Source organism: Lampetra planeri, chromosome 54, assembly GCF_965212315.1.
Source record: "Lampetra planeri chromosome 54, kcLamPlan1.2.h2, whole genome shotgun sequence".
In the NCBI taxonomy this organism is placed as follows: Eukaryota; Metazoa; Chordata; class Hyperoartia; order Petromyzontiformes; family Petromyzontidae; genus Lampetra; species Lampetra planeri.
In genome coordinates, this window is record NC_136160.1 from 7,860,884 (window position 1) to 7,888,264 (window position 27,381).

General features: G+C 52.5%; 1 protein-coding gene and 1 long non-coding RNA gene across 2 annotated transcripts; both read left to right on the forward strand.

The window, feature by feature from the left end:
* Window positions 1-4,176: 4,176 nt before the first annotated feature.
* LOC144735071 (plasmanylethanolamine desaturase 1-like) lies at window positions 4,177-23,394 on the forward strand. The gene is made up of 6 exons (XM_078617466.1): window positions 4,177-4,378; window positions 11,464-11,583; window positions 15,035-15,126; window positions 19,307-19,451; window positions 22,269-22,481; window positions 23,097-23,394. Exons 1-6 carry the CDS (start codon window positions 4,207-4,209, stop codon window positions 23,216-23,218), a joined length of 864 nt encoding a protein of 287 aa, XP_078473592.1. The 5' UTR covers window positions 4,177-4,206; the 3' UTR covers window positions 23,219-23,394.
* Window positions 23,395-23,458: 64 nt separating this feature from the next.
* LOC144735072 (uncharacterized) lies at window positions 23,459-24,813 on the forward strand. Its single transcript, XR_013588579.1, has 2 exons — window positions 23,459-24,307; window positions 24,341-24,813. It is a non-coding gene; the product is annotated as an uncharacterized LOC144735072 (long non-coding RNA).
* Window positions 24,814-27,381: the final 2,568 nt, after the last annotated feature.

A 27,381-nucleotide genomic window follows, 5' to 3' on the forward strand; every position in this document is an offset into this window, starting at 1 on the left:
GAAGCGACCTGGCCGCAAATGATAGCTCAGCGAAGTGGCTTGTGTGGAAATGTAGAGCAGTCGCCAAATACTCTTAAGTGCGTGATATTGATTCTAAATGTGGAACGAAAAACCAAAGGACCCAGAGAAAAAATCCACGTGACCACGTGCAAACTCCCTATGGTGTAGTGTGGGTGGCTTTTTTGGAGATCGACATTAGGTCTACAGGAAAGCCACCCACACGGATGCCGATCTAAAGCCTGACTCCCACCACCATCCAGCCCAGAAGAATTCCCTAATCAAAACACTACACCATCGGGCACGTTGCATCTCCGACCAGCACTACCTAGCCAGTGTATCTCGGCCTCGCTGTGCGCTGCGTTGAACCGCTAGTCGAGTAGATAACCTTGCGTTCAATAAACCCTCGGAGCCAAGATGAACGTCCAACTCCAATCGTCATTTATTGATTGTAACAAGGTAAAACTGGTGAGAAAACACGGATACAGCATCTGTTATAATCCGGAAACACCAACACAACACCACAGCATCAGAACATTGTCTTAGATAACAATAGATCCTGGAAGGACCAGGCCCCTACATTACCACTGAACAGCTAGACAAGAGCACAAGCCGGTGCGTTGCATACAGGCACATCGTGTATTCATCCCACTGCACCCCAAATGTACAGCATTACACATAACACTAAACTGTGGATGAGATACTTCGTCATCTTTACTCTCAGGATCGCAACATAGGCACAAGTCTGACTCGACCTACTAAATCACAAGTAACATCCACAATAAGGAAAGTCGCAGGCTTCGTTACTAACTAGGCCTCGTATTTACTACAACAACTTAACGGCACCATAAAGGCATTTACATCACTATAACGGTCATTCCAACATCACAACAGCATTGCCAATATTATAGGAATATAAACAAACTTACAGACAATGCTTCTTAAGCTCCCACAATGGACCAGTGCGGCTGTGGTCTCACTGAGATGCGATGCATGCCGCCATCTTGAATTATGAGTAAGATGGCCCGTGCCCGCGTGGTTCACTGAAATCTAACATCGGGACTTCCTGGTCACGTGACCAAAATTAGCATAAAAAAACAGGAACTTCCTGTGAACGTACGCTCCACATCTGCCGTGAGGCAAGACACAGTGAGTTGGAGCATGTACACCAAGCCCTCAGGATGAACAGATACTCGGACCGTACAATCCGCAAAGCTGTCTCCTCAGCCATGCGGAGACAACCTTCTGAGGATCCAACCAAAACCATCACTTTACCGTACATAGCAGGGGTTACCAAAAATATTTACAAAATTTTAAACAATATCCAGGTTCGTTTCAACACAGTACACAAAATCCGTGATTTAATCCCATCTGTAAAGGATGTGATTCCTGACATGCAATACCCTGGTGTCTCCAAAGTGAGTTGTGGTTGCGGCAGCAGTTACATTGGGGAAACGAAAGTACGAAACGACATGTCTCGGACCACGTTCGTGAACACAAGGCAGATCCGAAACACGGTAGGACCAATACCTCAGCCGTGGCTGATGATTGTTTTCACGCTGTGGGCTCACATGAAATAGATTTTTCCAAGACGGAGGTACTCTGCAAACCTATCGGCTACTTTCAGAGATTTGTTCATGAACCCATCCAAATATATAAACACAGACAACTTCAACCGAGAGGATGGGTACAAACTGAGCAACCATTGGGAGGACGTTATTAACTAGGTTAAAGTCTTAACTGACTGTGATGTTTCCATCCTACCTGCCTATGTCAGCTGTTATTTCCGACTCTCTGTGTCTCTCTCTCTATGCCTCTTTCTTAGATCTCTCATGCTCACATGTCCTTTGCATTGCACTCTCATGCCTTTGGATTGCAATCTCATGCTCACATGCCCTTTGGATTGCACTCTCATGCCTTTGGATTGCACCACTCTTCAATTTCACATTAACATGCTAATCTCTCACATTAACATAGCCACTTCCGTGCCCTCGTCGAGGAGGCCGCTCTCCGCTCTTACATTAACATGCTAATTTCTCACGTTCACATCACTAGCCCCGCCCACTTCTTTATGACCCTTGGGCTACACACATTTCAAACCTTTTAAAACAGTCTGCCTCAGCAGCAGACCACGCTTTCCCACCTGATGGCGGACGCTTGTGTTGCGCCCGAAACGTCGTGATCTATTTTCTTTTCTACCTACGTGACTTTACTGAAAGAACCAAAGCGTCTGGATTCCTGCAGTCGCGAAAGCTTCAAATCAAGATGATCCAGGCAATCGTTCTGGACACGCGCCTCTGCTCTAGCAGCCGAACATAGAAGACACCGCCACTCGGTGCTCTGAATCGTGGGCGGCTGTGGACGTGGCAAACAAAAACAATCTCTGTCACGCTGTTGATGTCTCAACAGCGTGACAGAGATTGCGTGACGTGAGGGTTCTGCCTTTGTAGTGAGGGTTGTGAGTTGACGCCGAGGAGGGGGGAGGAGGCGCATCGCCCCCCCCCCCATGTGGAGTGACGTCACCAGCTAATTAATATTAGGGGCCGTCCAAAAATGACGTCAGACATTTGTGATGGGGGGGTGAGAAATGGGACGTCACACCAAAATGCGCAACTTTAAATAAATATAGACAACACGTTCTACTTAATTAAATAGACTTTTTAATACATGTTTTCTCCTACAACATCAGAGTGCAGCGCCACCTTAAATACGCACTACAATGACAATAGTTTAAAGCGATTTGAAGCATGTTTTATTTTTAAAATTGAAATATGGTTTGGGGGGGGGGCAGAGCTTTGTGGCGTCATATTTGAGGGGGGGACATTTTTTGTGACGCCGTGTGACGAGGGGGGGGGGGGGTCAAAACTCGTCCAGAATTGCGTGACGTCATTTATGGATGGCCCCTTAATGGTGGGGGGTGTCCATTTGGAAGCTGTCACCTCTTCATGATTATTAATGTTGGGGGCTGTTCGATGTGTAGTGACGTCACCTGCTCATGATTATTAATGAGGGGGGTGCTACATGTGGAGTGACGTCACCCGCTCATGATTATTAATGAGGGGGGGTCCATGTGGTGGACGTCACCTGTTCATGATGAGTATTAATGAGGGGGGCTGGCCGACGTGGAGTGACGTCACGCGCAGGACACACAGACATTTTTGGCTCCTTGTAATTGTTTTCGGTAAAGTCACCGTAAAAAAAAAAAATTAAAACAACTAAATTAACTAACGACGTTTCGGGCGCAACACAAGCGTCCTTCTTCAGGTGAGGACAACGTAGCGAAAGCACCACAACCGCTTAAGTGTGTCTAAGAGCTGGCTGTGACGAGGAATTATTATATAGTAGTGGGGGATGGAGGGAGGGGAGGGGCCATGGTGAGTGTGTGGGCGGGCTGTGGACTGGGAGGCAACGCTGTGAGGAACGGGGAGGGCGCTGGGAGGCAACGTATGGAGCTCAAACTGAAGCCTCAAGCCATTGCAAAGGCTGCTTAATCTGAGCTTTCTTATCTACTTCCGCCCCCTGCATCACAAAGCTTCAGTTTGAGCTCATGCGTTGCCTCCCAGCGCCCTCCCCGTTCCTCACAGCGTTGCCTCCCAGTCCACAGCCCGCCCACACACTCACCATGGCCCCTCCCCTCCTCCATCCCCCGCGACTATATAACTCCTCGTCACAGCCAGCTCTTAGACACACTTCAGCGGTTGTGGTGCTTTCGCTACGTTGCCCCCACCTGAAGAAGGACGCTTGTGTTGTGCCCGAAACGTCGTTAGTTAATTTAGTTGTTTTCATTTTATTTTTTACCTACGTGACTTTACCGAAAAAACCAACGAGTATGAATCCCTGCAGTCACGAAAGATTCAAATCTAGAATTCATAGTACATTTGTAAGTGAGTTGCTGACCCATTCCTATACTTTGCACTCGTATCGTTTTTTTAATCGTTTGTTGTCGTTGTAACGTTCTGACCCCCCCTCCCCCAACAAAAGAAAATCTATTCTTAAATCTAAATCCTAATTCTAATTTTGAGGGCGGTGGAATGGAATGGTTGGTGATGTCAAAGGCGTCAATCATCGCGGTTGTTAGGGTGGGGGCTAAGTGGGGGGGTGTGGTTAGGGGGCCCTGTGACGTCACCGGCGTCGCGATTGGTCCGCGTGGAGTGGCGCGATGCCGCCCGCCCCCGTCGCGGCCGCGGCGTCATTGGGCGGGACGCAGCGATGGCGACGGCGGCTGCGGCTGTGGCGTGTGAGGCACCTCGGGCGCGGGGCTCCATGGCCGAGGAGGACCCCAACCAGAACCAGCCCGAGGAGGAGGCCCGCGAGGAGCGCGCCCCGCGCTGGGGGCCTCAGCACGCGGGGGCGCGCGAGTTGGCGGACCTCTACTCGCCCGGTGAGGCCGCGGCGGGGGCCGCGTTCACGGCGGCTGCGGCCTGTCAGAGCCGATCTCCCCGGTCTCGCCTAGGCGCCTGCCCGGGATTGGTGGTTGCCCCGGGCGGCGGGTAGCTGCTGGTGTTGGGGGGGGGGTGTTGCGGTCTCGGGGTAAACCTCACGGTTGTTGTGCGTTCACATTCAGAGAGGTGGAACCTGGTGGGCGCTCACGGTCGCGTGCGGGTGCTGCAGCTTGTGGAGGTGGTGCTCCCTCGGGGTTCGCGCTACGAGCCCGGCGACTCGGGTTCGATTCCAGCTCACGGCCAACAACACCCAGTGACGATTATCTGAACCGGTCCTGGACCTCCCCTAGGTCGACTCGGCCTCGAGTAGTTGGTGAGACAGGCGTGGTGCTGGCCGTGCCGGCCTTCATAGGTGCTCGCTAACAGCACTTGCCCCTTCAGTCTGTTCAGGCTACACGGGGGATCTTTGCCTTGTCTGAGTGTTGATGGCTATTAAATAGATGGAGTTGGCTCGCTGATGAGCGGGGTTTGGCGAGATGAGCTCCAAACTTGTCGATATCCAGTGTTCATGGTGCTCAGCAGAAGAGGGTCGTGCATCAGAGTTGTTGTACTGTGCTTCGATGCTTCTAGTTGGGTGCCCTCCGGTTTATAAACACTCAGCATTGGCCAAACATGCCCATTGTAGCAGGAGATAAGTGGAAAGGGATCCTGAGACTGTGTGGCTCTCCTTGGTGAATCGTTTAAATATCAATCGGCTCCCTCGCCCGTTCTCCCCGCCGTCACCAACCCGCGCTGACCGGCGTGGTGAAGTATGGCCACAATCCCCGCACTCGCTGCCAGTCTATGTAGCCGGGGGGATATGTGGTTGGCCGATGCCCGGTTAGAGCGAAACGTGGCCTTGCATATCTCTGAAGTGTTTATGGCTTTCAGAGAGCCAGTGCTTATCGGCAAATAGTGGCGATAAGGATGGCTACTTGTCATTGCTCACACATACGCGGAGCGGAAGGGACGCGCTCGCCTGCTACTGTGTTGTGAGCCACAGCCGGGCAATCGAATGTGATCTCGGTGGTAGTTCTGCGACGTCCACTTCTCTGGGCCGTTCTCTCAATGGCACGGGGTGACGCTGCACTCACCGCTCTGCGAGGTTTCTGACTTGGGTTCGTCTCATGACATCCCAGCCGGGATATTATTTGGTGGGGAGAAGGACACAACGTGTACTATGGTCGCGTTATGTGTCGGTCAGAGCAAGTTCTGATTTTGTGTTGCATAAACGGTGGCGACGTCACGCCCTTCTGTATCACGCGTATGCAGCCGCGGTGGCTATGAGATGTTAACTCCCTCGCCTGGTATACAGGAGGTCGTGTGTTCAATCCCGAGCCTGACGCCTGATGTATGTTTGGAGTTTTAATGTTTTCCCCGTGGTCGCGTGAATTTTTACGGGTTTTCCTCCATGTTTAGAAACATGCTCTTGGACTATTTGGCTGCTGCTCTACATTTCCACATGAGCCACTAAGTTGATCGATAATTTGTGATAGCCAGGTCGGTTCTGAAAGGCAGCTACATAGCTCAGTGGGCTTCACCCGGTAAAATAAAAAAATTGTTTAAAACTAGTTCATGGTGTGTAATGGTGAGTTGATGTCGAGGTATTTTATCTTTTAACACGGTCCCAAACACCATGCAGCCAGCAACAAACAGTACCTGGAGGTGTCATAGGTTACGGTTAATACGCCCGTGGATTGAGCTCGGCAATTCTAAGAGCTTGGGAAAAGAGGCGGTGGGAGGCGCATTGTAAGTTGAGCAGCGCGAGCGACGGAGCGCAGTGAGAAGTGTAAGTGACCCCCCCCCCCCCCCCGTGTGGTGAGTGAGTAAGTGGGTGAGTTTGTGGTGAGTGTGTTGTTGCGACCTCCAGTGTGGCGAGGGAATGGGTGGGTGAGTGTGGGGTGACTTCCCGTGTGGTGAGTGAGAGAGTTTGTGCGTGAGTATTGTTGTGACGTCCAGTGTGGTGAGTAAGTGGGTGAGTGTGTTGTTGTGACGTCCAGTGTGGTGAGTAAGTGGGTGAGTGTGTTGTTGTGACGTCCAGTGTGGTGAGTAAGTGGGTGAGTGTGTTGTTGTGACGTCCAGTGTGGTGAGTCAGTGGGTGAGTGTGTTGTTGTGACGTCCAGTGTGGTGAGTAAGTGGGTGAGTGTGTTGTTGTGACGTCCAGTGTGGTGAGTAAGTGGGTGAGTGTGTTGTTGTTGTGACGTCCAGTGTGGTGAGTAAGTGGGTGAGTGTGTTGTTGTGACGTCCAGTGTGGTGAGTAAGTGGGTGAGTGTGTTGTTGTGACGTCCAGTGTGGTGAGTAAGTGGGTGAGTGTGTTGTTGTGACGTCCAGTGTGGTGAGTAAGTGGGTGAGTGTGTTGTTGTGACGTCCAGTGTGGTGAGTAAGTGGGTGAGTGTGTTGTTGTTGTGACGTCCAGTGTGGTGAGTAAGTGGGTGAGTGTGTTGTTGTGACGTCCAGTGTGGTGAGTAAGTGGGTGAGTGTGTTGTTGTGACGTCCAGTGTGGTGAGTAAGTGGGTGAGTGTGTTGTTGTGACGTCCAGTGTGGTGAGTAAGTGGGTGAGTGTGTTGTTGTGACGTCCAGTGTGGTGAGTAAGTGGGTGAGTGTGTTGTTGTGACGTCCAGTGTGGTGAGTAAGTGGGTGAGTGTGTTGTTGTGACGTCCAGTGTGGTGAGTAAGTGGGTGAGTGTGTTGTTGTGACGTCCAGTGTGGTGAGTAAGTGGGTGAGTGTGTTGTTGTGACGTCCAGTGTGGTGAGTAAGTGGGTGAGTGTGTTGTTGTGACGTCCAGTGTGGTGAGTAAGTGGGTGAGTGTGTTGTTGTGACCTCCAGTGTGGTGAGTAAGTGGGTGGATGGATGGGAGAGTTTGAGGTGAGTGAGTTGTTGTGACCTGCAGTGTGGTGGTTGAACACTGTGGATGAGACGACACGGTCAGTCTGGTAGACTCACTATAGCTGGAGGAATCGGTGAGTGAACCTCATGGGAACAGTAACTATGGTAGTAGCGTCAGAAGAGTGATACAGAGGTGGCTGACAGCTGGCGATCAAGTGACAGGTGCATTTCGGAGTATCTGGATGATCAATAAATTTTACTTATTAACTGTGACTAATCCAACCGTTAATATGTACTGCACACTCTCAGATTAACAATCAATTGTTATTTATATGATTACATTCACACCCTGCAGATCTTCGCACCTGATAGGCTCACAGTGATGACATAACTTTACTCTATTTAAGACCGGAAACAGGAAGACTTGTTCACAATTCTAGCAAATCGCCTGATGAAGCTGGTTCTTGTAATCGCCAGCGAAACGTCGTACTCAAATTGTAAATGTCGTGGGTTTACCCTCCAACACACAAGCGGTGTGCTGAAGGAGTTACTAACTGATTGGCTGTGTCGGGTGGTGGTGGATTAAGGACACATAGTTACGCGATCTAACACAAAACGATTTCTTTATGAGTAATATCGGTCGTGAAAGCCTACTACATGTTATTCCTAGAAACTTGACTGCTGTATGTTGATTTCTGTCCAATACAATTATGTAAGGGAACTGCTGGCTCCACCCATAGGCGTGTTACGTATTCGCACAAAATGATGAGTATTGATTGACGTGTTGACGTGAGAGCTGGAGATGAAAAGTGTCTGCCGCGGAGTGTTGCTGATTAGGAAATTAAAGCATTTCACAAACTGTCTGCGTGGCAGTTGGTGCTTACTGTGTGCAACTTTCAAAATGCAATCTTTGCTCTAAAAGTCTGAAGTGTAAGAGAGCCGTTAGCATGGATTGTAATTACCCTGCAAGTCAAGCTTACAACGTCACCTGGAATGTGCTCGATCTCACACTGAGGCACGGCTGAACCTGGCACTAGAGCGGTGCATTGTCGTATCAGTCCGTGAAGAGGTGTGCATGTTACCCTGCGTCCTCCAGAAGTGGGGTTAATTATAATTGTGATTACAGTGGTATCGTTATGTCACATTGCAATTACATTGTGATTGCAATTCATGACTAATTATACATTTATAATTTACACCAATTCTGGTTTCCCCATGAATAAGAGGTTTGAGACTTAATGAAGCTTTCTTGGGTAAAGGGCGTTATATTGGTTCCAAAGCCCCTACTGGTAACGCTCATAAACTGGCATTCTCTCTTTTACAAGCAGATGACCGCAATCATCACCATCACCACGACCGTTACCATCATAACCACTATCGCTACCAATCTCGCCGTCATAATGACCACAATCGTCACAACCAGCATCATCTCCATCACCCCATCAGTAACTATCGTTATCATCAAAATCACCATCGCAACTGCACAATAACCCCAATGTCCACCACTGTAACTCATCATCACCAAAGACAAAGATCCCCCGTATAGCCTGAACGGACTTTTGGGGCAAGTGCTGTTAGCGAGCACCTATGAAGGTTGGCGCGGCACACAAGGGGGTGGGAGGCCAGCACCACGCCCAGCCGCCTTTGTCTCCCCAGTGGCCATGTTTACACACCGCACCAGATACTCGTTTGAGGCGTTGTCGACCTGGGGAGGCCCAGGACCGGTGCAGATAATCGTCACCGGTGTTGGCCGCGAGCGGGAATCGAACTCGGGTCGCCGGGTTTGTAGTGCAGTGACCGCGACCACTACCGCTCCCCACCACCACCGCCGCCACCGCCGCCGTTGTCATCGCCGCTGCTGCCCAACTTCCCTCCTTGTGGGCAGCTGAAGCGGTCGTCACGTAGGCACCGGCTTGCGGGATCGCCGGGCGTGGCGCAGGGCAGGGTGCGGTCCATCGTGACTCCGGTGTCAAGAATCCTGCCGACCTTTTTTTTTTCACAAGCTGGGGGGTAACCGGAGTTGCTGCTTCATCTATGAGACTCCCACCGCCACCCCCGCCACACTGCCTCATTACCCACCCCAAAGCCCTGACCGCCACCACTCCCTTCGTAAATATTATAAATATTGAAGAGTGCAGCCATCAGCAGCCATCAGCAGCCTCAACTGCCAGCATGATCGCCGTCACCAGAACTAATGATAATCACCACAATCACCATCATCACCACAATCACCATCATCACCACACCTGTCGTCACCACAATCACTATTGCCATGACAAAAAATAATTACCACGGTAATGATCACCATCATCATCACATTTATCACCATCACCACAACCATCACAATTAACTGACGAAAGTAATTGGCTCAACCACATGTCAATGTAAACTTACTGTACGTCAACATCGGCCATATGAGGAAGAAGGTGACAGCCAAGTCTCTTGTAATCTCCTGCATGTTACACATCTGCAGGAGCTTGCAAAATACATAGTGGCGTTGCATTATAATACATTGTGTTTGTTCATGATAAGCATTGCAGGACATGCCTTTTGGCGTCATCTGGTCCAACACCAATGGAGACTAGGCTCTAAGAAAAGCTGTCTCGGGTGTGGACCAATCAACTTCAAGGACAGTGCATATCATTATCATTATCAGAGTTGTTTATTTTTGTTTGCATTTTGACTGCTTGTGTTGTGGTTATTGCAAACATGATGCCTTGTATAAAGGTGTCAGTTTTTGTACCAGTTGAAAGGGTAAAAAATTAACCCGTAAAAACAAAGTTTTTCACTATAAATCCTTTATATGCGTGGCATCGGGGCGGCTAGAGTCCTCTCGTCCTCTGGCTTGAGATGGCTGCCACCTATGGGTCAGACGATTGTCTGGCAGCATTAAACAATTGGTAATTAAATATTAAAACATTTTCCCCTAAACAGTGTAAAATTTTGTAATTTTTTTTCACGAAAATGCATTGTCACGCACAACGAGTCTGTGTGCAAAATGTCAGCTCGATTGGATCACAGGAAGTGGGTTAAAAAACGACCGAAAGATTTGCACGGTCCTAAGCAAGCGAACTTAATATAAAGGATTTAAAAACTATCACTATGTAAAGGGTGCTTGCTTAAATGCCTTGGCAACTCAAAGCCCTTTACATCACCTCTCACCTGAACCATTCCAGTGCCCTGCTGCAGTTCACCTGGGGGGGGGGGGGGCCCAGTGGCAGCTGTCCCTGTGCGGCACAAGGTGTACGCAGCACCGGCTGGCAGCTGGGCAATGTTTGCCATGTAGTGTGTGTGTCGTTTTGTGGTGGCGTGGATTTCTACGTTGGGGGCCTCCTCCCGTACACAGGTGGGCATGAGTGTATTGCTGTATTGTATTATGGGGAGTGGTAGCGTAGTGGTTAGCGCTACGCTGCGCTACGCTGCGCTACGCACCCGGCGACCCGAGTTCGATTCCCGCCAACGGCCACCAACACCGCTGATGATTATCTGAACCAGTCCTGGGCCTCCCCTAGGTCGTCTCGGCCTCAAATGAGTCCCTGGTGCGGTGTGTAAACATCACCCTTGGGGAGACGAAGGCGGCCGGGCATGGAGTTGGCCACCCTCCCCCTCGTCTATACTTTGTCGGCCTTCATAGGTGCTCGCTAACAGCACTTGCCCCTACGGTCTGTCAAGGCTATACGGGGGATCTTTGTTTTCGTTTGTATTATGTTGTAATCTGTGCCATTGTATTGCCATGTATGTGTAGTGTAATAGTGCCGGCTGGTGGACAGCAGCGGCAACTGCGGTGGACAGACAGCACACACGCCGGTGGGGGCGTGCGCGGGGTGTGGGCAGAGGGGGCAACTGGGGTAAGGGTCATGGAGGGCCCCGTCTGGAGGCCTACTGGAGCCTGCTGGCGGGTTCGAGACGGGAGGCGCGGTCAGGGCTGAGCCAGGCCGTGCTGGCCTTTTCGGTGCTCGCTAACAGCACTTGCCCCTACAGTCTGTGAAGGCTATACGGGGTATCTTTGTCTTTGGAGTGGGTGAGCGTGGTGACTTATTGCAATGCAATTAATGTGTTGTATTGCAGTGGATTGCGATGTGTTATATGCGCCACTTTGCATTTTGGCCACAATTGTACTGGCTGTATTGAAACGCATTGCACATTGTTGCATTGTACCGTAGCGCGCTGCCTGGTGCTGTCGTGTGTTGCTTTACAATGCCACGCCTTTCGTCTGCAGGTAAGCGTCTGCAGGAGTGGGTGAGCGTGATGCTGTGCGCCATCCTCGTCATTTTCAACGGTTACCACCTCGTCGTTAACTTCAGCGTCGACCACGCTCACTACATCCTCATCGCCATCGGTAAACTGCCCCCCCCCCCCCCCCACCATGCACTTTCACCTCCGCTTGTGACGAGGGCTGCGAGTCGATTAACCGTAAGTAAAAAAAGGAACGGAATCGATTACCGGTTCCCAAATATCGCAAAATCGCTAACGATAGTAACCAGTTAAAATGTGGCTACCAAAACTCGTCACAAACATTTCCGTTCGCCGAGATTATATAATAAACAATATAAATAAGCGAGGAAATTCGCTTCCTTTGCATATCTGTTCCTTCATCAACCAAAACCCAACATATATTTTTTTACACATCCCATCAGCACATGGTCTTGCTCTTCACCGCATGCGTTCAAACCGCACGGCGCATTCCGCTGCGGTTGGTCACGTGACGACCCGTGACTGGCGAAGGAGCGACGGCCTGGCTCCAACCCGCTCCGAGCCATTGCTGCTCATTTCCTGTTAACAGTCCTGCGGAGTCAGTGGTGGAGTATCCACATTCGTAAGGTAGGGGGGGGCGAGTCTGTCCATAGGACAAACGCTGCTGATTTGGTACCACAAAATGATACTCGTTTTAACTGCCCCCCGGAGGGATGATGCATCAACGCGTACGTAAACACAACCTACAGACCTTCGCCAATCCACTGCTGAATGGAGACGGAGGCTCGTTTGACCATGCCTCACCGCTTCCGGTCGATAAATAAACCGAGATGATCAAGTTTTACACGTTCTTTGTTGTTTGCGCTTATCGATAACGGTCAAAAGTCAATACAACACATGCGGCTGGTGACCTCTGGTGATACTGGAAGTTACACGTGGAGTTTGCTCTGTCTGGTCATCTGGGTGAGAGGTCATCTTGTTGCTTTGATGTTTGGAGGTGGGGGGGTTGGGGGTAGGCAGGGAGGGGGAGGGGCAGGGGGAGCTGCGCAGTATTTTAACTGTAGCACCGGCGATTGAACACTTCCTTATTGCTGCAGGTTGTGCACTAATCATTCACGACTCTTGGCTGTTATTGAGCACCTGTGAAAGCCGGGACGGTGCACAAGGGTGTGGGTGGCCAGTACCATGCCCGGCTGCCTTTGTCTACCAAGTGGCGATGTTTACACACCAGCTACTCATTTGAGGCCAAGTCTTAGGTGAGGCCCATGACGAGTTCAAATATTCGTCACTTTGATTGGTGGAAAACCAACCACCGTCGGGTTGGGCTGCCCACCACTCACATTGTCATTGGCTGCTCACGTTTGGGCTACGCCCATTTCAAACCCCTTATAAGCAGCTTGCCTTGGAAGCTAACCCCCCTTTTCCTGAAGACGACCGCTTGTGTTGCGATCGAAGCGTCGTAGTTTTTTGTTATTTTCTTTGAACCTCTCTACGTGACTTTACCGAAAGACCCAAGAATATCTGTTGCATCTTTGATATTAGTGCTGTTTGTTGCTGGCAGCTTCATGGCCTTCTGGGCCTGCGCTCAGCAACCGTGTACAAAAACACAATTGCCATATTTTGGTGTAACGGTTCGGTTCAAGAATCACTGACGGTTAGATTGGAGAAGGTAACAGGATGATTGATCACAGGAAAACACAGGAAGTGTAGCTCCGCTAGAATCTGGCCATGCGCTGCTCTGGTGGCGAGATGTTATCTCCCTCGGCTGGTGCGCAGAAGGGTGTGGGTTCGATCCCAACTCTGACGCCTGCTGCATATTTGGAGTTTGCATGTCTCTCTCCCCCCGTAGTTGCGTGAATTTTTCTCCAGGTCCTCCGGTTTTGCCTCCGCATTTAGAATCAGCATGCGTTCAGAGTATTTGGCTGTAATACATTTCCACATGATAAGCCACTCTGTTCAGCTAGCATGTATGATAGCCAGGTCGCTTCTGAAATAAGTAATATTTAAAAATACTTTTTTTAAAAACACACTTGAATGAAATGTACTGTAATCATAATGGAAAAACTCCACGGCTCCAGGAAGTGGCCCCGAAGCTTGCCGTGACGTAAGGGACTGTGGTGATTTACAGCCAACGTTAGTTGAGCGTGGACAATTAGACCCAAGCCGAAACATAACATATAAAAAATATGGTTTAAAAAGAGTTTTTAAAAAATGATAGAGTATAGTATTGTCATCAGTATTACATAATTATACCAAGTTTGCAGTCGATAGCACATTGGGAAGTGGGTTAAAATTGAGATACAGAATTTAAGGATACGACAACAACAATAGACAGAGTTAGTTAATATAAAGCGTGTAAAAAGATTGTTTAAATATATATTTGTTCTTTTTTATGATAGAATATAGTATTGTCATCAGTAAGACATAAGTATACGATGTTTGCAGTCGATAGCACATTGGGAAGTGGGTTAAAATTGAGTTACAAGATTTGAGGATACGACAACAACAGACAGAGTGAGTTAAATAAAAGCGTGTGAAAAAAAGCTCCATGGCTCAGTGGGCCTTACCCGGTCAAATAAAAGTGTAGTACCGCCTGCTGGCTTGGTCCGAGTGCCTTGCATCTTCTCTCTCGCTCGTTTTTGTTCGACCCAGCCTTAGGGGTCGGGTACAGCGCATTGTTATCGTCCAACCGTTTCCACCCCCAGCACGCCACATCCAGTATTGCCTCTCTCGATCTCACTACGGCTGTGGCTACTGCTAGTCACATGCCACCCACTCCGGTTGTTACCAGCGAGCCCGGAAAATACTCGTTGAGAAATGACGCCACAACCGCAGAGAGAAGTTGTCCTGCAGCAGTAGCAAACTAACTTTACACATTTTTTTAATTTTTTTAGCAGGTAAGGCGCACTCAGCTATTCAGCAATTTTGTCAGAAGCGACCTGGACATGACGAATGATAGCGCAACGAAGTGGCTCATCACGTGGACATCTATAGCAGCAGCCAAATACTCTGAACCATCGACCCCACAGCCGCTGCTGTGCAAAAAACATCCCGGGAGCTATCTTGAGGGGGAGGCAGGAGGATATCCGACAAGCTCAGCGGAGGTGGGAGGCTACGCGTGAATGCATTGTCTTGAGTAGTGAATTTTTATTGTTATTGATAAAAAAAAACGGGGACTTTCGACGTTACCCCGGGAACACGCACAGATTTCCCAGGACACCAAGTTGCCTTGCTCAACGCGAGGATGATCCTGGGGCAAGCCAGGGCAGCTGGCAATCCCTACCCAGCCACAGGTCGCCTCGGCTCAACAACACTGGACCCGTAATAACTGTTTAATTCAGCCGTCCTGCTGTTTACAACGCCTCCTGCCGTACCGAGGGATTTGTTTTATATGAGGAGACGTTTCGGACAATCGGCCCTCCGCCTTCATCTTGAGGGCCAGAGCGTCACTCATGGAGGCGTTGAGTTGTTTGGTACATTTGAATGTGGGGCTCGGTTGCCGTGACGACGGTGCCGCGGAATTGCCGTTGCCGTGACGACGGTGCCGCCGTTTTGCCGTTGCCGTGACGACGGTGCCACCGTTTTTTCCATTGCAGTGGCCGGGACGGTGACGGCCGACTTCCTGTCGGGTCTGGTGCACTGGGGAGCCGACACGTGGGGCTCCGTGGACATGCCGATCTTCGGAAAGGTACAAAGACAAAGGTCCCCTGTATAATCTTAATGGGCCGTTAAGGCAAGTGCACTTTGTGAGCACCTACGAAGGCTGGCACAGCGCGCACCTAATTAGTTCGCAGTGTCGCCAGCAGCATGTCCGAACCCACCTTTGTCTCCACAGTGCTATTGTTCACACACTGCACCAGGTACTGCTTTAAGGCTGAGTTGACCTAAGGGGAGGCCCATTAACACTGCGGATGTTCGTCACCGATGTTGGCCACGAGTACGAGTCGAACTTGAGTCGTTGTTCAGCCAGTGGAAATGGGCTCTTATCTCTGTTTATTTATTTACAATTCAACTTGTCTACCCAGGAAACGCTCGCTGAGTCCTCTCTGGAGGTTACTGCCAAGGAGCCTAGTGCCGAGATTGTTCGCAGTCGGGCGAGATGTTGCTGCTGCGTGTGAATCCCAATTGAGTAATGTGCAGATAATCTTTTCGCCATTGCGATGTGCCCTTTGTGTGTTCTATTGAACTGTGTGAGAAAACTCGGAGACCCCAGAGGAATGGGGACAACATACAAACTCCACACAGAATCCAGCAGCTTCTGGCTCTGACGCACGATTGTTGCCACTTGCGCCACCCTCTGAGCCGACACGGCACACGAGGGGGTGTGTGGCGAGCACCACGCCCAGTTGCTTTTGTCTCCCTCCTCACCCCCTCCCCCATTGGGGATGTATGCACACCTCTCGTGGTACTCTTTTAAGTATGAGTGGCTCTAGGGGAAGCTCGGGACTGGTTGTGATATCAATCGCTAATGATGGTATCCGCGGCAGGGTCTCAAACCCGGGTCTGCAAAGTCTCATAGTGCAGCATGAGGGAGTGAGGCAGGGCTGGAGGGAGGGAAGGAGGAACGGAGGGAGGGAGGAACGGAGGGAGGGAGGAAGGGAGGCGGTCGATACGGGTGTCGCCGTGACCTCTATACCTTCTGCTCACTCACTCGAGGTTTATTGGCGGTCGCCGGGCCGACAGAAGTCTATTTAACGACATCGTGCCCTCGGGGTGGTGCACTGCTCTCTCGCGGGTGAACTTGGACGACCTCGCGAGGCAGTGCAGCCGCAGCAGAGGTCCACGGTTCAACTCCAGCGGCGGCCCTGGCTAGTACTGCGGCGGTGCCGTAACGGCCACGGTGGATGTTAAAGATTCCCTGACGTCGTCGCAAGAACGGGGACAAGTTAGACACATTAAAAGCAAAACTAAAACTATTTTTATTTTACCAGGCAAGGCCCACTGAGCTATTATCGCTCTTTTTCAGAAGCGACCTGGCTGCTATAAATGATAGCTCAACGAAGTGGCTCATCACGTGGACATGTATTGCAGCTAAATACTCTAAACTCACGTTGACTCTAAATGTGGAGGGAAAAACCAGAGGACCTGGAGAAAAATTCCAATAGACAGCAGGCGTCAAGGTGGGGATCGGGATGGAACCCATGACCTCCTGCACACCAGGCGAGGTAGTTAATATCTCGCCACCGTGACGCCCCGCACATTTACACCGCACACTATTCAGTTGCGATTGCAGCAGCAGCAGCAGCCATCGCCCTCTTCAACCAAAACTTGGCAAGGACCCTCCTGAAAAAGTCTTTGGACCCCGGTGAGGCTTTGCTGGGTAAAACAAACGTTTACAACAATAATAATACAAACTTAAGGGACTTGCTTATTTACACTGCTCCACCCTCCACACCTCCACCGCTGTACCACAATGGGTGGCGTCCGTGCGTGTGCTGTATGTGCTGTTCGTGTGTGTACGTGCATGTTTGCACGTGCCTCTGTCAATATTTAAGCGGTGGTGGGGGAGGAGGAGGTGACCTGTGGCTTAGAGGTCATCAGAGTGCCAGAGGCGCCGCGCTCCGTCCGCTGAGATCCCAGATTTCAAATCTTGCGGTTCGAGCCGCCCACCCAGAGTGATGAAACCGGTTCGCCAAGTGCACGCGAGTTGATGGCCTGATTTGTTGATGGTCACAGTCCGGTCGCCAATAGTAGGATTAGTTCCTCCGATTGCTCGCAAACGCCACTGCTGGGCTCGCCACGAGAGGGAGCTCCTCATGCCCAGTGGGAACCCCGGACCCAGCAGTGGTCCACAATGAGATTATTGAGACGAATCTGCTGCTATAAATATAAATGTGTGTCAATGACAATCCGCTTGGTTGAGGTATAGTTTGTGGGTAGCCAGGTCGCTTCTGAACAATAAGTTAATACCTCGGTGGGCTTTGCCTGCCAGGATGGGGATGGTTTAGTTGTATTTGTTTGTGTTTGGGTGACTTTGTTTACCTTGTTGTAGTTTGCACTACGACCACCGTGTGTTTTGTAACTGTTGTTGTTGTCACGTTCTGACTCCGTGCCTCCTACTGGACATCCGTGAAAGAAGATGTTTATAGCTCATCGCATTGCTCCTGCAGTAGAGCGTGAACATTCTGATTCTTATTCATTGATGTCCCATGTAGTCCGCGGGCTGTGATGGCCGTGCAGGTTGATCAAGACAATAATGACAATGTTTTGTTTCGGACATTAGGCAATATTCTTATCGTGATATTTAAATAATAAAAAGTGAGGTTAAACTCCCCTGATTTAGCTACCCCAACCCTAACATATAAATGCCCTCCCAGAAAACAAAAACTAAACGTATCGCTGCATTTAAATATATATTTTTTTATTTTCCGGTAATGTGAATCATTTTGTGTGAGTGGTATTAATATAGAGAGAAAGTGAATGCGTTTTGTCAGTAAGGGTGGGGGGGGGGCTGTGTGGTCCACGGAAATGTTTGCATGCGCTGAGTGGACTGCGGGATAGAGGGGCATCCTCTAGGGGGGGGCTCCACAGGAGCTGTGGACCTCCTCTGGGGGGGGGGGGGGCTCCACAGGAGCTGTGGACCTCCTCTGGGGGGGGGGGGCTCCACAGGAGCTGTGAACCTCCTCGGGGGGGGGGGGCTGCACAGGAGCTGTGGACCTCCTCGGGGGGGGGGGCTCCACAGGAGCTGTGGACCTCCTCTGGGGGGGGCTCCACAGGAGCTGTGGACCTCCTCTGGGGGGGGGGGGGGGCTCCACAGGAGCTGTGGACCTCCTCTGGGGGGGGGGGGGGCTCCACAGGAGCTGTGGACCTCCTCTGGGGGGGGGGGGGCTCCACAGGAGCTGTGAACCTCCTCGGGGGGGGGGGGCTCCACAGGAGCTGTGGACCTCCTCGGGGGGGGGGGGGCTCCACAGGAGCTGTGGACCTCCTCTGGGGGGGGCTCCACAGGAGCTGTGAACCTCCTCGGGGGGGGGGGGCTCCACAGGAGCTGTGGACCTCCTCGGGGGGGGGGGGCTCCACAGGAGCTGTGGACCTACTCTGGGGGGGGGGGCTCCACAGGAGCTGTGGACCTCCTCTGGGGGGGGGGGTGGGCTCCACAGGAGCTGTGGACCTCCTCTGGGGGGGGGGGGGCTCCACAGGAGCTGTGAACCTCTGGGGGGTATTTTTCGGCTTGCCCTTCCACGCTGGTCGGTACGTGTTGGAATAGGTCAGGGGGTATCGACACTTTACCCCACATCGTGTTCTGATTGCAGGCTGGGTGGACAGAGATAGTTGCGGTGGGGCGGGCGGGAGGGAGGGCGGGCGGGAGGGATGAGGGATGGGATGGAGGGGGATGTAAGAGAATTGCGCCTTCGCCTGCGGTGCTGGGAGGTTTGGTGTCGACCGGGGTGGCGGCTGCGTTGCGTGACCGGTGTGCTCACCGTGACACCGGGGGTGCCGCAGTGGCTCGGAGATGTCATCTCTCGCACCCGCTATGCAGGAGGTTGCGCGTTTGATCGCTGCCCTGACGCCTGCTGTATATTTGGAGTCCCTCACTGGTGACCACAGCGCAAAAAAAAGAAAGTTTTTAACCATTAAACCGTCGTTGTTGTCGTTATTGTTGCGGTTGTTGTGGTTGTTGTGGTCGTTGTTGTGGTTGTTTCGGTTGTTATTGTCGTGGTTGTTTCGGTTGTTATTGTCGTGGTTAGTGTCATAATTGTGGTTGTTGTTGTGGTTGTATTTGTTATGGGTGTAGTGGTCGTTGTTGTGTTTGTTGCCGTCATTGTTTTTGTGGTTGTTGTAGTGGTTGTTGTGGTTGTTGTCGTTTTTGCCGTTGTGGGTGTTATTCACATTGTGGTCGTTGCCATTGTGGTTGTTGTTGCGGTGAGCAGGCGTTCATCCGGCCGTTCCGCGAGCACCACATTGACCCGACCGCCATCACGCGGCACGACCTGGTGGAGACCAACGGGGACAACTGCCTCGCCACGCTGCTGCCGCTCGCCCACATGGCCTACAAGTTCCACACCCTGTCCCCCGGTGCGTCCCCCACGCACGCACAGCCACGCACGCAAAGCCACGCACGCGAAGGCGGCCACCGGATCGTCGCTCGGCGCTTTCACGCGCGCTTGTGCGGCCGTCTGGAACGCTCTTCCTTCTAATATGAGGAAGCCACTGGGAGCCATGCACTTTTAAATTATCATCATCAAGGAATGACAAACTCATCATCTCCTTCCCCCCCCCCCGCACCTCCGATTTGCACGGTCAGCTACGTACAGTGCGAAAGAAGTTTAACATACGTACATCCCCCGTATAGCCTGAACAGACTGTTGGGGCAAGTGCCGTCAGCCAGTAGCCAGCACCACGTCGCGCCGGGTACTTGTTTGAGGCTGAGTAGACCTAAGGGAGGATCGGGACCACTTCACATATTCGTCACAGATTTTGTCCGTGGGTGGGAATAGAACTCGGGTCGCCGGGTTCATAGTGCAATGTGCTAACCACTGCGCCGCCACTCCCTTTTTGCATCACACCATAAAACTATAAACGATAAACTTTTTATTTTACCAGGTAAGGCCTACTGAGCTATAAAACTTTTTTCAGAAGCGACCTGGCCACAAATGATAGCTCAAGAAAGTGGCTTATCGTGTGGAAATTTAAAGCAGCATCCAAATACTCTAAACGCGTGATGATGTTGATTCCAAATGTGGAGAGGAAAAACCGGTGGACCCGGAGAAAAATCCACAAGACCACAGGGAGAGAGAGAGAGACACCGCAGACTCCAAATATACAGCAGCAGGCGTCAGGGTCGGGATAGAACCCACGATCTCCTGCATACCAGGCGAGGGAGTCAACATCTCCTAGCCACCGCAGCACCCATCATGTGATGCCGAGTTGAAGCCCCCAGGACCTGTTGAGACATTTGCTGTCACCGGTGGTGGCTGTGAGCGGGAATCGAACTCGGGTGGCCCGGTTCGTAGTGCAGTGCCTTCATAACCGCCGTGCCCACGTTGCTCTCGCTCGTTCGCTTGGCTCTGATTTTGGGTGCAAACGAAAATAAAACAAAATCACGAGCATGAGAAATCGATTTCCGTTGCAAGCCACCGTAGCCGAGCCAAATTGCCTGCGGTGCGTTGCGAGTTGAAAAGCCACCACGCAACCACACAAAGACAAAAGATCCCCAGTATAGACTCAACAGGCTGTTGGGGCAAGTGCTATTAGCGAGTAGCACCTAAAGACGGCCGGCATGGCACACGAGGGGGTGGGCGGCCAGCACCACGCCCCACCGCCCTTATCTCCCCAGTAACGATGTTTTACACATCGCACCAGGTACTTTTTTTAGGCTAAGTCCACCTAGGGGAGACGCAGGATTGGTTCAGATATTCTCCACTGTTATTGGTCGTGAACAGGAATTGAACTCGGGTCAACGGGTTCGTAGTGCAGTGCGCTAATCGCTGCGCCACTGCTCCCACACAACTATACACACAACTGCACACACATGCACACAGAAGCAGAGTTATTTGTTTTCCTGAACATAACGTTTGATAAACTGTCAGCGCCTCTAGCAAACGTCTACATAGGTCTTCTTGGTTCTTTCGGTAAAGTCACATAGAAGGGAAATAATAAAATAATAAAAATAAAACATAATAAAATAATTCTCACGACGTTTCGGCCACAACGCAAGCAGCCGTCCTCTGTTCGACAGACCTGTTCTTCACCTGAGGACGGCTGCTTGCGTTGTGGCCGAAACGTCGTGAGAATTATTTTATTATGTTTTATTTTTATTATTTTATTATTCCCCTAGTACGTGACTTTACCAAAAGAACCAAGAAGATGAATCCCTGCAGTCACGAAAGCTTTAAATCGAAATTTAAGTCCATATAGGTGTTGACGATTGCGTGTGGCTATAAAAAAAAAGTGTAGGGGTGGCCGGGGGGAAGGGGTGGTGAGGTGTTAATTGCCTTGCCTGGTGTAAAGGACGTCATGCGTTCGATCCCGACCCTGTCGCCTGTATGGTTGGAGTTTGCGGTGTCTCTCCCCGTATGCACGTGGATTTTTCTCCGAGTCCTCCGGTTCTTCCCCTCCACATTTAGAATCAACGTTACACGTCTGGAGTATTCGGCCGCTGTAAATTCCCACGCGATAAGCACCACTTCGTTGGGCCACCATTTGTGATCGCCAGGTCGCTTCTGAAATAGAGCTACATAGCTCGGTGGGCCTTATGTGTTAGAATAAAAAAACTTTAATAGACATGCAGTTTTGTTTAATGTGAAGGTACTGATACGTGAGGGATGTGGAGTGCCGCGATGGACCGTTTCTCTTGCCTGGGTCTGGGTTATTATCGCTCTGGCCAGGGGATCGGTGAGCAAAGTAACAAGAAGAGTAATTTATTCTCGAATTCGGTAAAACAACAAAAAACCTCGACTTCAAGAGCCGCAGTGCCCGTGATGGATACGAGAGGGGGTGGTCCTTCGTGAATAGCGTGACAGCGGTCCTCAAAGAGCGATCGCATCCGGCTCCGGGCTGTGGCGTTCCAAGTCCTGTAGCGCTTTTAAATTGCAAACATTTTCCTCGTGGCGTTCAGTTGGTGCTCACACTGTTTTAAATGTAACACTTAGTCTGTGCTGCTCTGCAGTTGCCTGGGTGAAAAGTGGGCTAAGTGTTGCCCAGTCCTGGCGAGCTGTCTCCCTACAAACTTAGTCGGCTGACGGACTGTGCGACTGTGCGACTGTGCGACTGTGCGACTGTGCGACTGTGCGTGCGTGAGCCGGTTAGCTCCACACTGTCCGAAGTTTCCTCGGGAACCGAAACGGAAGCGCCCGGCGTTCTCGACTCACCCCCGCCCCCCACCCCCCACAGAGGCGGTGCATGAGACGTACGCGTGGGAGTGCTACGTGTTTGCGCTGGCCGTGTTCGTCACGCTCACCAACCAGATCCACAAGTGGTCCCACACCTACTTCGGGCTGCCGCGCTGGGTCACCGCGCTGCAGGCGGCGCACATCGTCCTGCCGCGCCGCCACCACCGCGTGCACCACGTGGCGCCGCACGAGACCTACTTCTGCATCACGACCGGTGGGCGTCGCACCCCGGCACTTCGCCGCCACCACCACCGCCATTGTCCCCACCGCCACCACCACCGCTGTCACCGCCATCACCACCGCCATTGTCCCCACCACCACCACCGCTGCTGTCACCACCGCCACCACCACCGCTGCCACCGCCATTATCACCGCCACCACCGCCATTGTCCCCACCACCGCTGCTGTCACCACCGCCACCACCACCACCGCTGCCACCGCCATTATCACCGCCATCACCACCGCCACTGTCGCCACCGCCGTCGCAATCACCGCCACCACCACCACCGCCTTCACCGCCATTATCACCGCCATCATCACCGCCACTGTCCCCACCACCACCATCACCGCTGTCGCCACCGCCGCCGCAATCACCGCCACGAACACCACCGCCGTCACCGCCATTATCACCGCCATCACCACCGCCATTGTCCCCACCACCACCACCGCCATCGTCACCACTGCCACCACCACCACCGCTGCCACCGCCGCCACGCATACCCCTGCTGCATCGTCACCGTCGGTGATCTGCGCACCACGACCTTGTGCGAGCCAGACCACTCTTGCCCTCATCGCCCGCCCCCCACACCCCCTGCCCCCCCTGCCCCAGGCTGGCTGAACTACCCCCTGGAGTTTCTGGGCTTCTGGGCGAGGCTGGAGAGACTCATTGAGGTGGTGACGGGCGAGAAGCCGCGTGCGGACGACTTCAAGTGGACACAGAAGGTCAAGTAGCCTCAGCCTCTGTGGTGGACTCGCCCGCCCGCTCGTCCGCCCGCTCGTCCGCCCGCTCGCCTGTTCGTCCCTCCGTCCATCGGCTTCCGGGTCGTCCCAGGCTCCACGGCTCATCTGGACACGAGCCCCCCGCTCCCCTCGCTTCCGTGGCCCCCCCCCCCCCCCCAAAAAAAAAACAATCGCCCTGCACCTCGTCGTGAAGAGTGGGTGGCGGGGGGGGGGGGCAGGAAGAGTGGCGGGGGGAGACGCGACGGAGAGACGGCAGCCGAGTGAACTCCGTAGAGGGTGCGAGCGAGCGCGCTGTAAGTGTGCACCTAGCCTGGCACAAGCGCTGCGACGACGTCTCCCGTCACGTAGCGCCGAATGTCGGCTGTTTTTGTTGTGTAGAGCACGTGTGTGAGCGAGCGTGGTGTAATAGTGTGTGTTGGTGGCGGTCGTGCGTTAGGTGTGCATGTGTGGGTATGGGTGGGTATGGGTGTGCAAGGGTGTTGCCGGAGATTGTGTGAGTGTGGGGAGCGGTGGCGCAGTGGGTTAGCGCTGCACTGCGCCGTGAACCCAGCGATTCAAGTTCAATTCCCCGACCACAGCGGACATGGGTGGCGATCATCGGAACCGCTGCTGGCACCCTCCCATAGGTCGACTCAGCATGAATACTAGGGAGACAGAGGCGGATCGGCGTTGTTCCGGCCACACCACCTCTTTGTACACCAAGCTTGCCTTCGTAGGTGCTGCTCGCTAACAGCACTTACTCCAACAGCCTGTGGAGGCTGCACGGGTGATCTTTGTCTATGCGTGTGGGGAGATGCTAAATGCACTTTCCCCAGCAGTCTGTACGGCTATTGGGGCTTTTTTGTCTTTGTGGTGGAGGAAGGGGGGGGTGCGGCGTTGTTGTTGTGTTGTGTGCTGTTCTCGGTAGTGGTGGTGGTGGCGTTGTTGTTGTTGTGTTGTGTGCTGTTCTCGGTCGTGGTGGTGGTTGGAGGTAGACGGCGTGGTGGCCGCGGTGAAGCCGGCGATGGATTTGGTCGACCCACCTCCGCCGCTCGTGATGTGGGGAGGTAATATCATCCAGCCGCGGAGTGACGGGGGGAGGTAACTCATCCAGCAGCGGAGTGACGGGGGGAGGGGGCGGGGGGTGATCACACAATGCACAATTTGTGAGCGACGGGATGCACACACAGGGTCTTTAACATCAACTTGGCTTTGTCTCGCACGCTTTTGTAGTGTCGGGGACCGTGGGGTGAGCCAATGAGACGGTCGTTTGGTTCAGTCAGAGGAGACTGTGCAGGTGTCTTGCCAGATCATGAATTAAGGTGTTCCGGAGAGTAAGGCGCACCTAAAAGTTATGCACACGTACGTACACACACATTATACGTGCACACACATGTACACACACACATACGTACAGCAGTGATGTGCGGTGAGATCAATGGCTGGGGAGGCACTGGCTTGTGTTAGAGCCAGATTTGCACACTGAGGGAGGCGTGGCCTCACGGAGTGAGGCAGATGTGATAGCTGCCTCCCCTGGTGCTTTTTCATTGCAGTTTCATGACGAGACCAGCGATCCTAAATATCTTTATACACAAACGTGCAATAAATTACCTAGAGTATGGAAGGCGAGGACATGAAATGAAGGGGTCTACAAACATTACATTGGTGACATACTGAGATAGTAACAGGCACGCGCTTATTGCCCGTGCTCCATCCAGTTACTGAGGGGTTGCACAATCAGAGGGGAGGCTGAGCTCGTCGCTGCCTCACATCTCGTCTTCCTGTATTTGCAGCGGAGCTCCGCAAATTTGGCGATTTCGACTATAAAAATTATTGGAATCGTACAGAGATGACATTTATAACACAGATCAGTGGAAAAATCTTAATATTTATTTTATTTAATTATTCTTTTTTTTCACTTTTCGTAACAGCTGTTTTCATTGGAGTATGACAGGTGAGGCTCTGCCTCCCCTGCCTCCCCTACCGCACTTCCCTGATACGTACACACACGTACACACATACGCACACGTACGCACACGTACACACGTACACACGTACACGTATGCACACGTACGCACACGTACACGCACACACGTACGCACACACGTACGCACACGTACGCACGTACACACGCACGTACACACGCACGTACACGCGTGTACACACGTATACACACGCACGTACACGCATGTACACACGCGTGTACACACACGTATACACACGCACGTACACACGCACGTAAACACACACGTACACACACGTGCACACACGTGCACACACGTACACACACGTACACACACGTACGCACACCGAGCGGACGATGGGATTCCCGCCCAGCTTCGACTTCAACAAAGTGGCGTGGGAATCTAGGGAACACCGTACATTCAACCAGACGACATATAACGAGTCTATATACAACGAGTCTATATACAACGAGTCTATATACAAGCAGTCAGTCAGAGGTGAGGGTTCCTGGGAAATCCAGAGCAGGTGGCAATCCTGGGTGAGTGATGGAGCGATACACCACCGGGGCTTGTAACGGACGACGCTGCGTGTTCACGTGGCGGCGCGGTGTGGAGAGGAGCGCTGTTGATTTCGCGGGGGCCCGCGCTGATTGCCACTTGTGGTGGAGGGGGGGGGACTGGAGGGGGGAGGGGGGGGCGACTGGGGAGGGGGGAGGGGGGGGACCGAGTGGTTGCCGAAAGAGCCGGCGGGCGTCTCTGCCCAAATCGCTTGACACAGTCGCAGGAGACGCAGATTTAAATAACTCGCTCGCCGATCGGATTAGCGCGGCGGCGGCGGTGGCAGCAGATTACGCAGCAAGATGGGAAGGAGTGGAGGGAGAGATGGAGAGGGGGGGGCACAAACCCCAATCAAGCGTGTGGCCACGCTACCACCTTACTCTGCCGATGCCTTCCCAGAACAATTCCCACACACCACCACCACCACATCCAGTATATCTCTCTCGCGATGTCTGTGTCGTGGAGGGTGAATCGTTACCGCGACGAGCGTGCGTTGTTTCCCGTGTTCCTGTAGTGCGCGCTTTGTAAATGCCTCACATTGCCTGTGGAGACGTCTCCACGCCAGTGGCTGCTGCTGCTGCTGCTAACTCGGCTCGGCCAAATTGTCGTTTTGCTTTTCCCCATGTTCCTCTTCAACATGCCCTGCTGTTGGAAGCGCCCCGGCACTCGCGGACGATTATTTTCCAGTTCAAGTGGGGAAAAGCAAATGTGTGATGATGTGTTGTTTTGTTGTTTGTTGTTGCTTTTGTTGTTGTGAAGCCATCGGTGGCCGAGGCCCCGAGCTTTGAGAAGCGGGTCCAACCACAGGCGGTGGCTGGAACCCGGCTTTCGAGCCCACGATACTGGATCAGCGCTCGGACCTAGCCATTACGAACCCCTTGAGCCATCCAAACAACCACTCTGTGGTACCTATTTTATCCACCCTCTGCGGACGGAATAGCTGACGCCATCCAATCATTGGCAGCCTTGATCGATCCACTGCTGGATCGAGGTAAAATACATTGAATATGAAAACCTCTGGGGGATCTCCCTCCCAAGTCCCCCCCCCAGCCCTAAGTCGTACCCACCCCTAAGTCGTACCCACCCCAGTAGGGTGACGGGTCGTGCACCCCGTGATCACGACGAGACGTGTTGCTGGGCGTGTCGATGTGCACTCTGGGAGAGAAACGGCACCCAGTTGTGCTGCTTACACTGCACACGCACTCGTGTGTGAGCGTGTCGGGGATTATCTGAACCGTGTAGTAGTGAACATCTCCACTGGGGACACAAAGGCGGCCGGGCGTGGCGCTGGCCACCCACCCCTCGTGTACTTAACAGGTGCTCGCTAACAGCACTTGCCCCTAGAGTCTGCCAAGGCTACACGGCGCGGGGTGGAGGGTGGGGGGGTCTTTGTGGGTCGCGAAATGTGCCGGACAGGTTCGTGTCGGCCACGCGGAATCACGGAGCCGTGAGGAGCGGCGAGTGAGTGGCGAGGCGCGTGCTGTGGATCTGCTTGTTGATGAAGAGCGTCACTTGGCCTCGAGTCGAGAGCCCATTGCGGCGAGGAGTCGGCGCGCTCTATTGAACCAGTGGCCACCGCATTGAGATCATTCTCTTGCAATGGGAAAACCTGGCAGCGCGGATGTACAGGCGTGGTCCAGATGTCTTGTGACT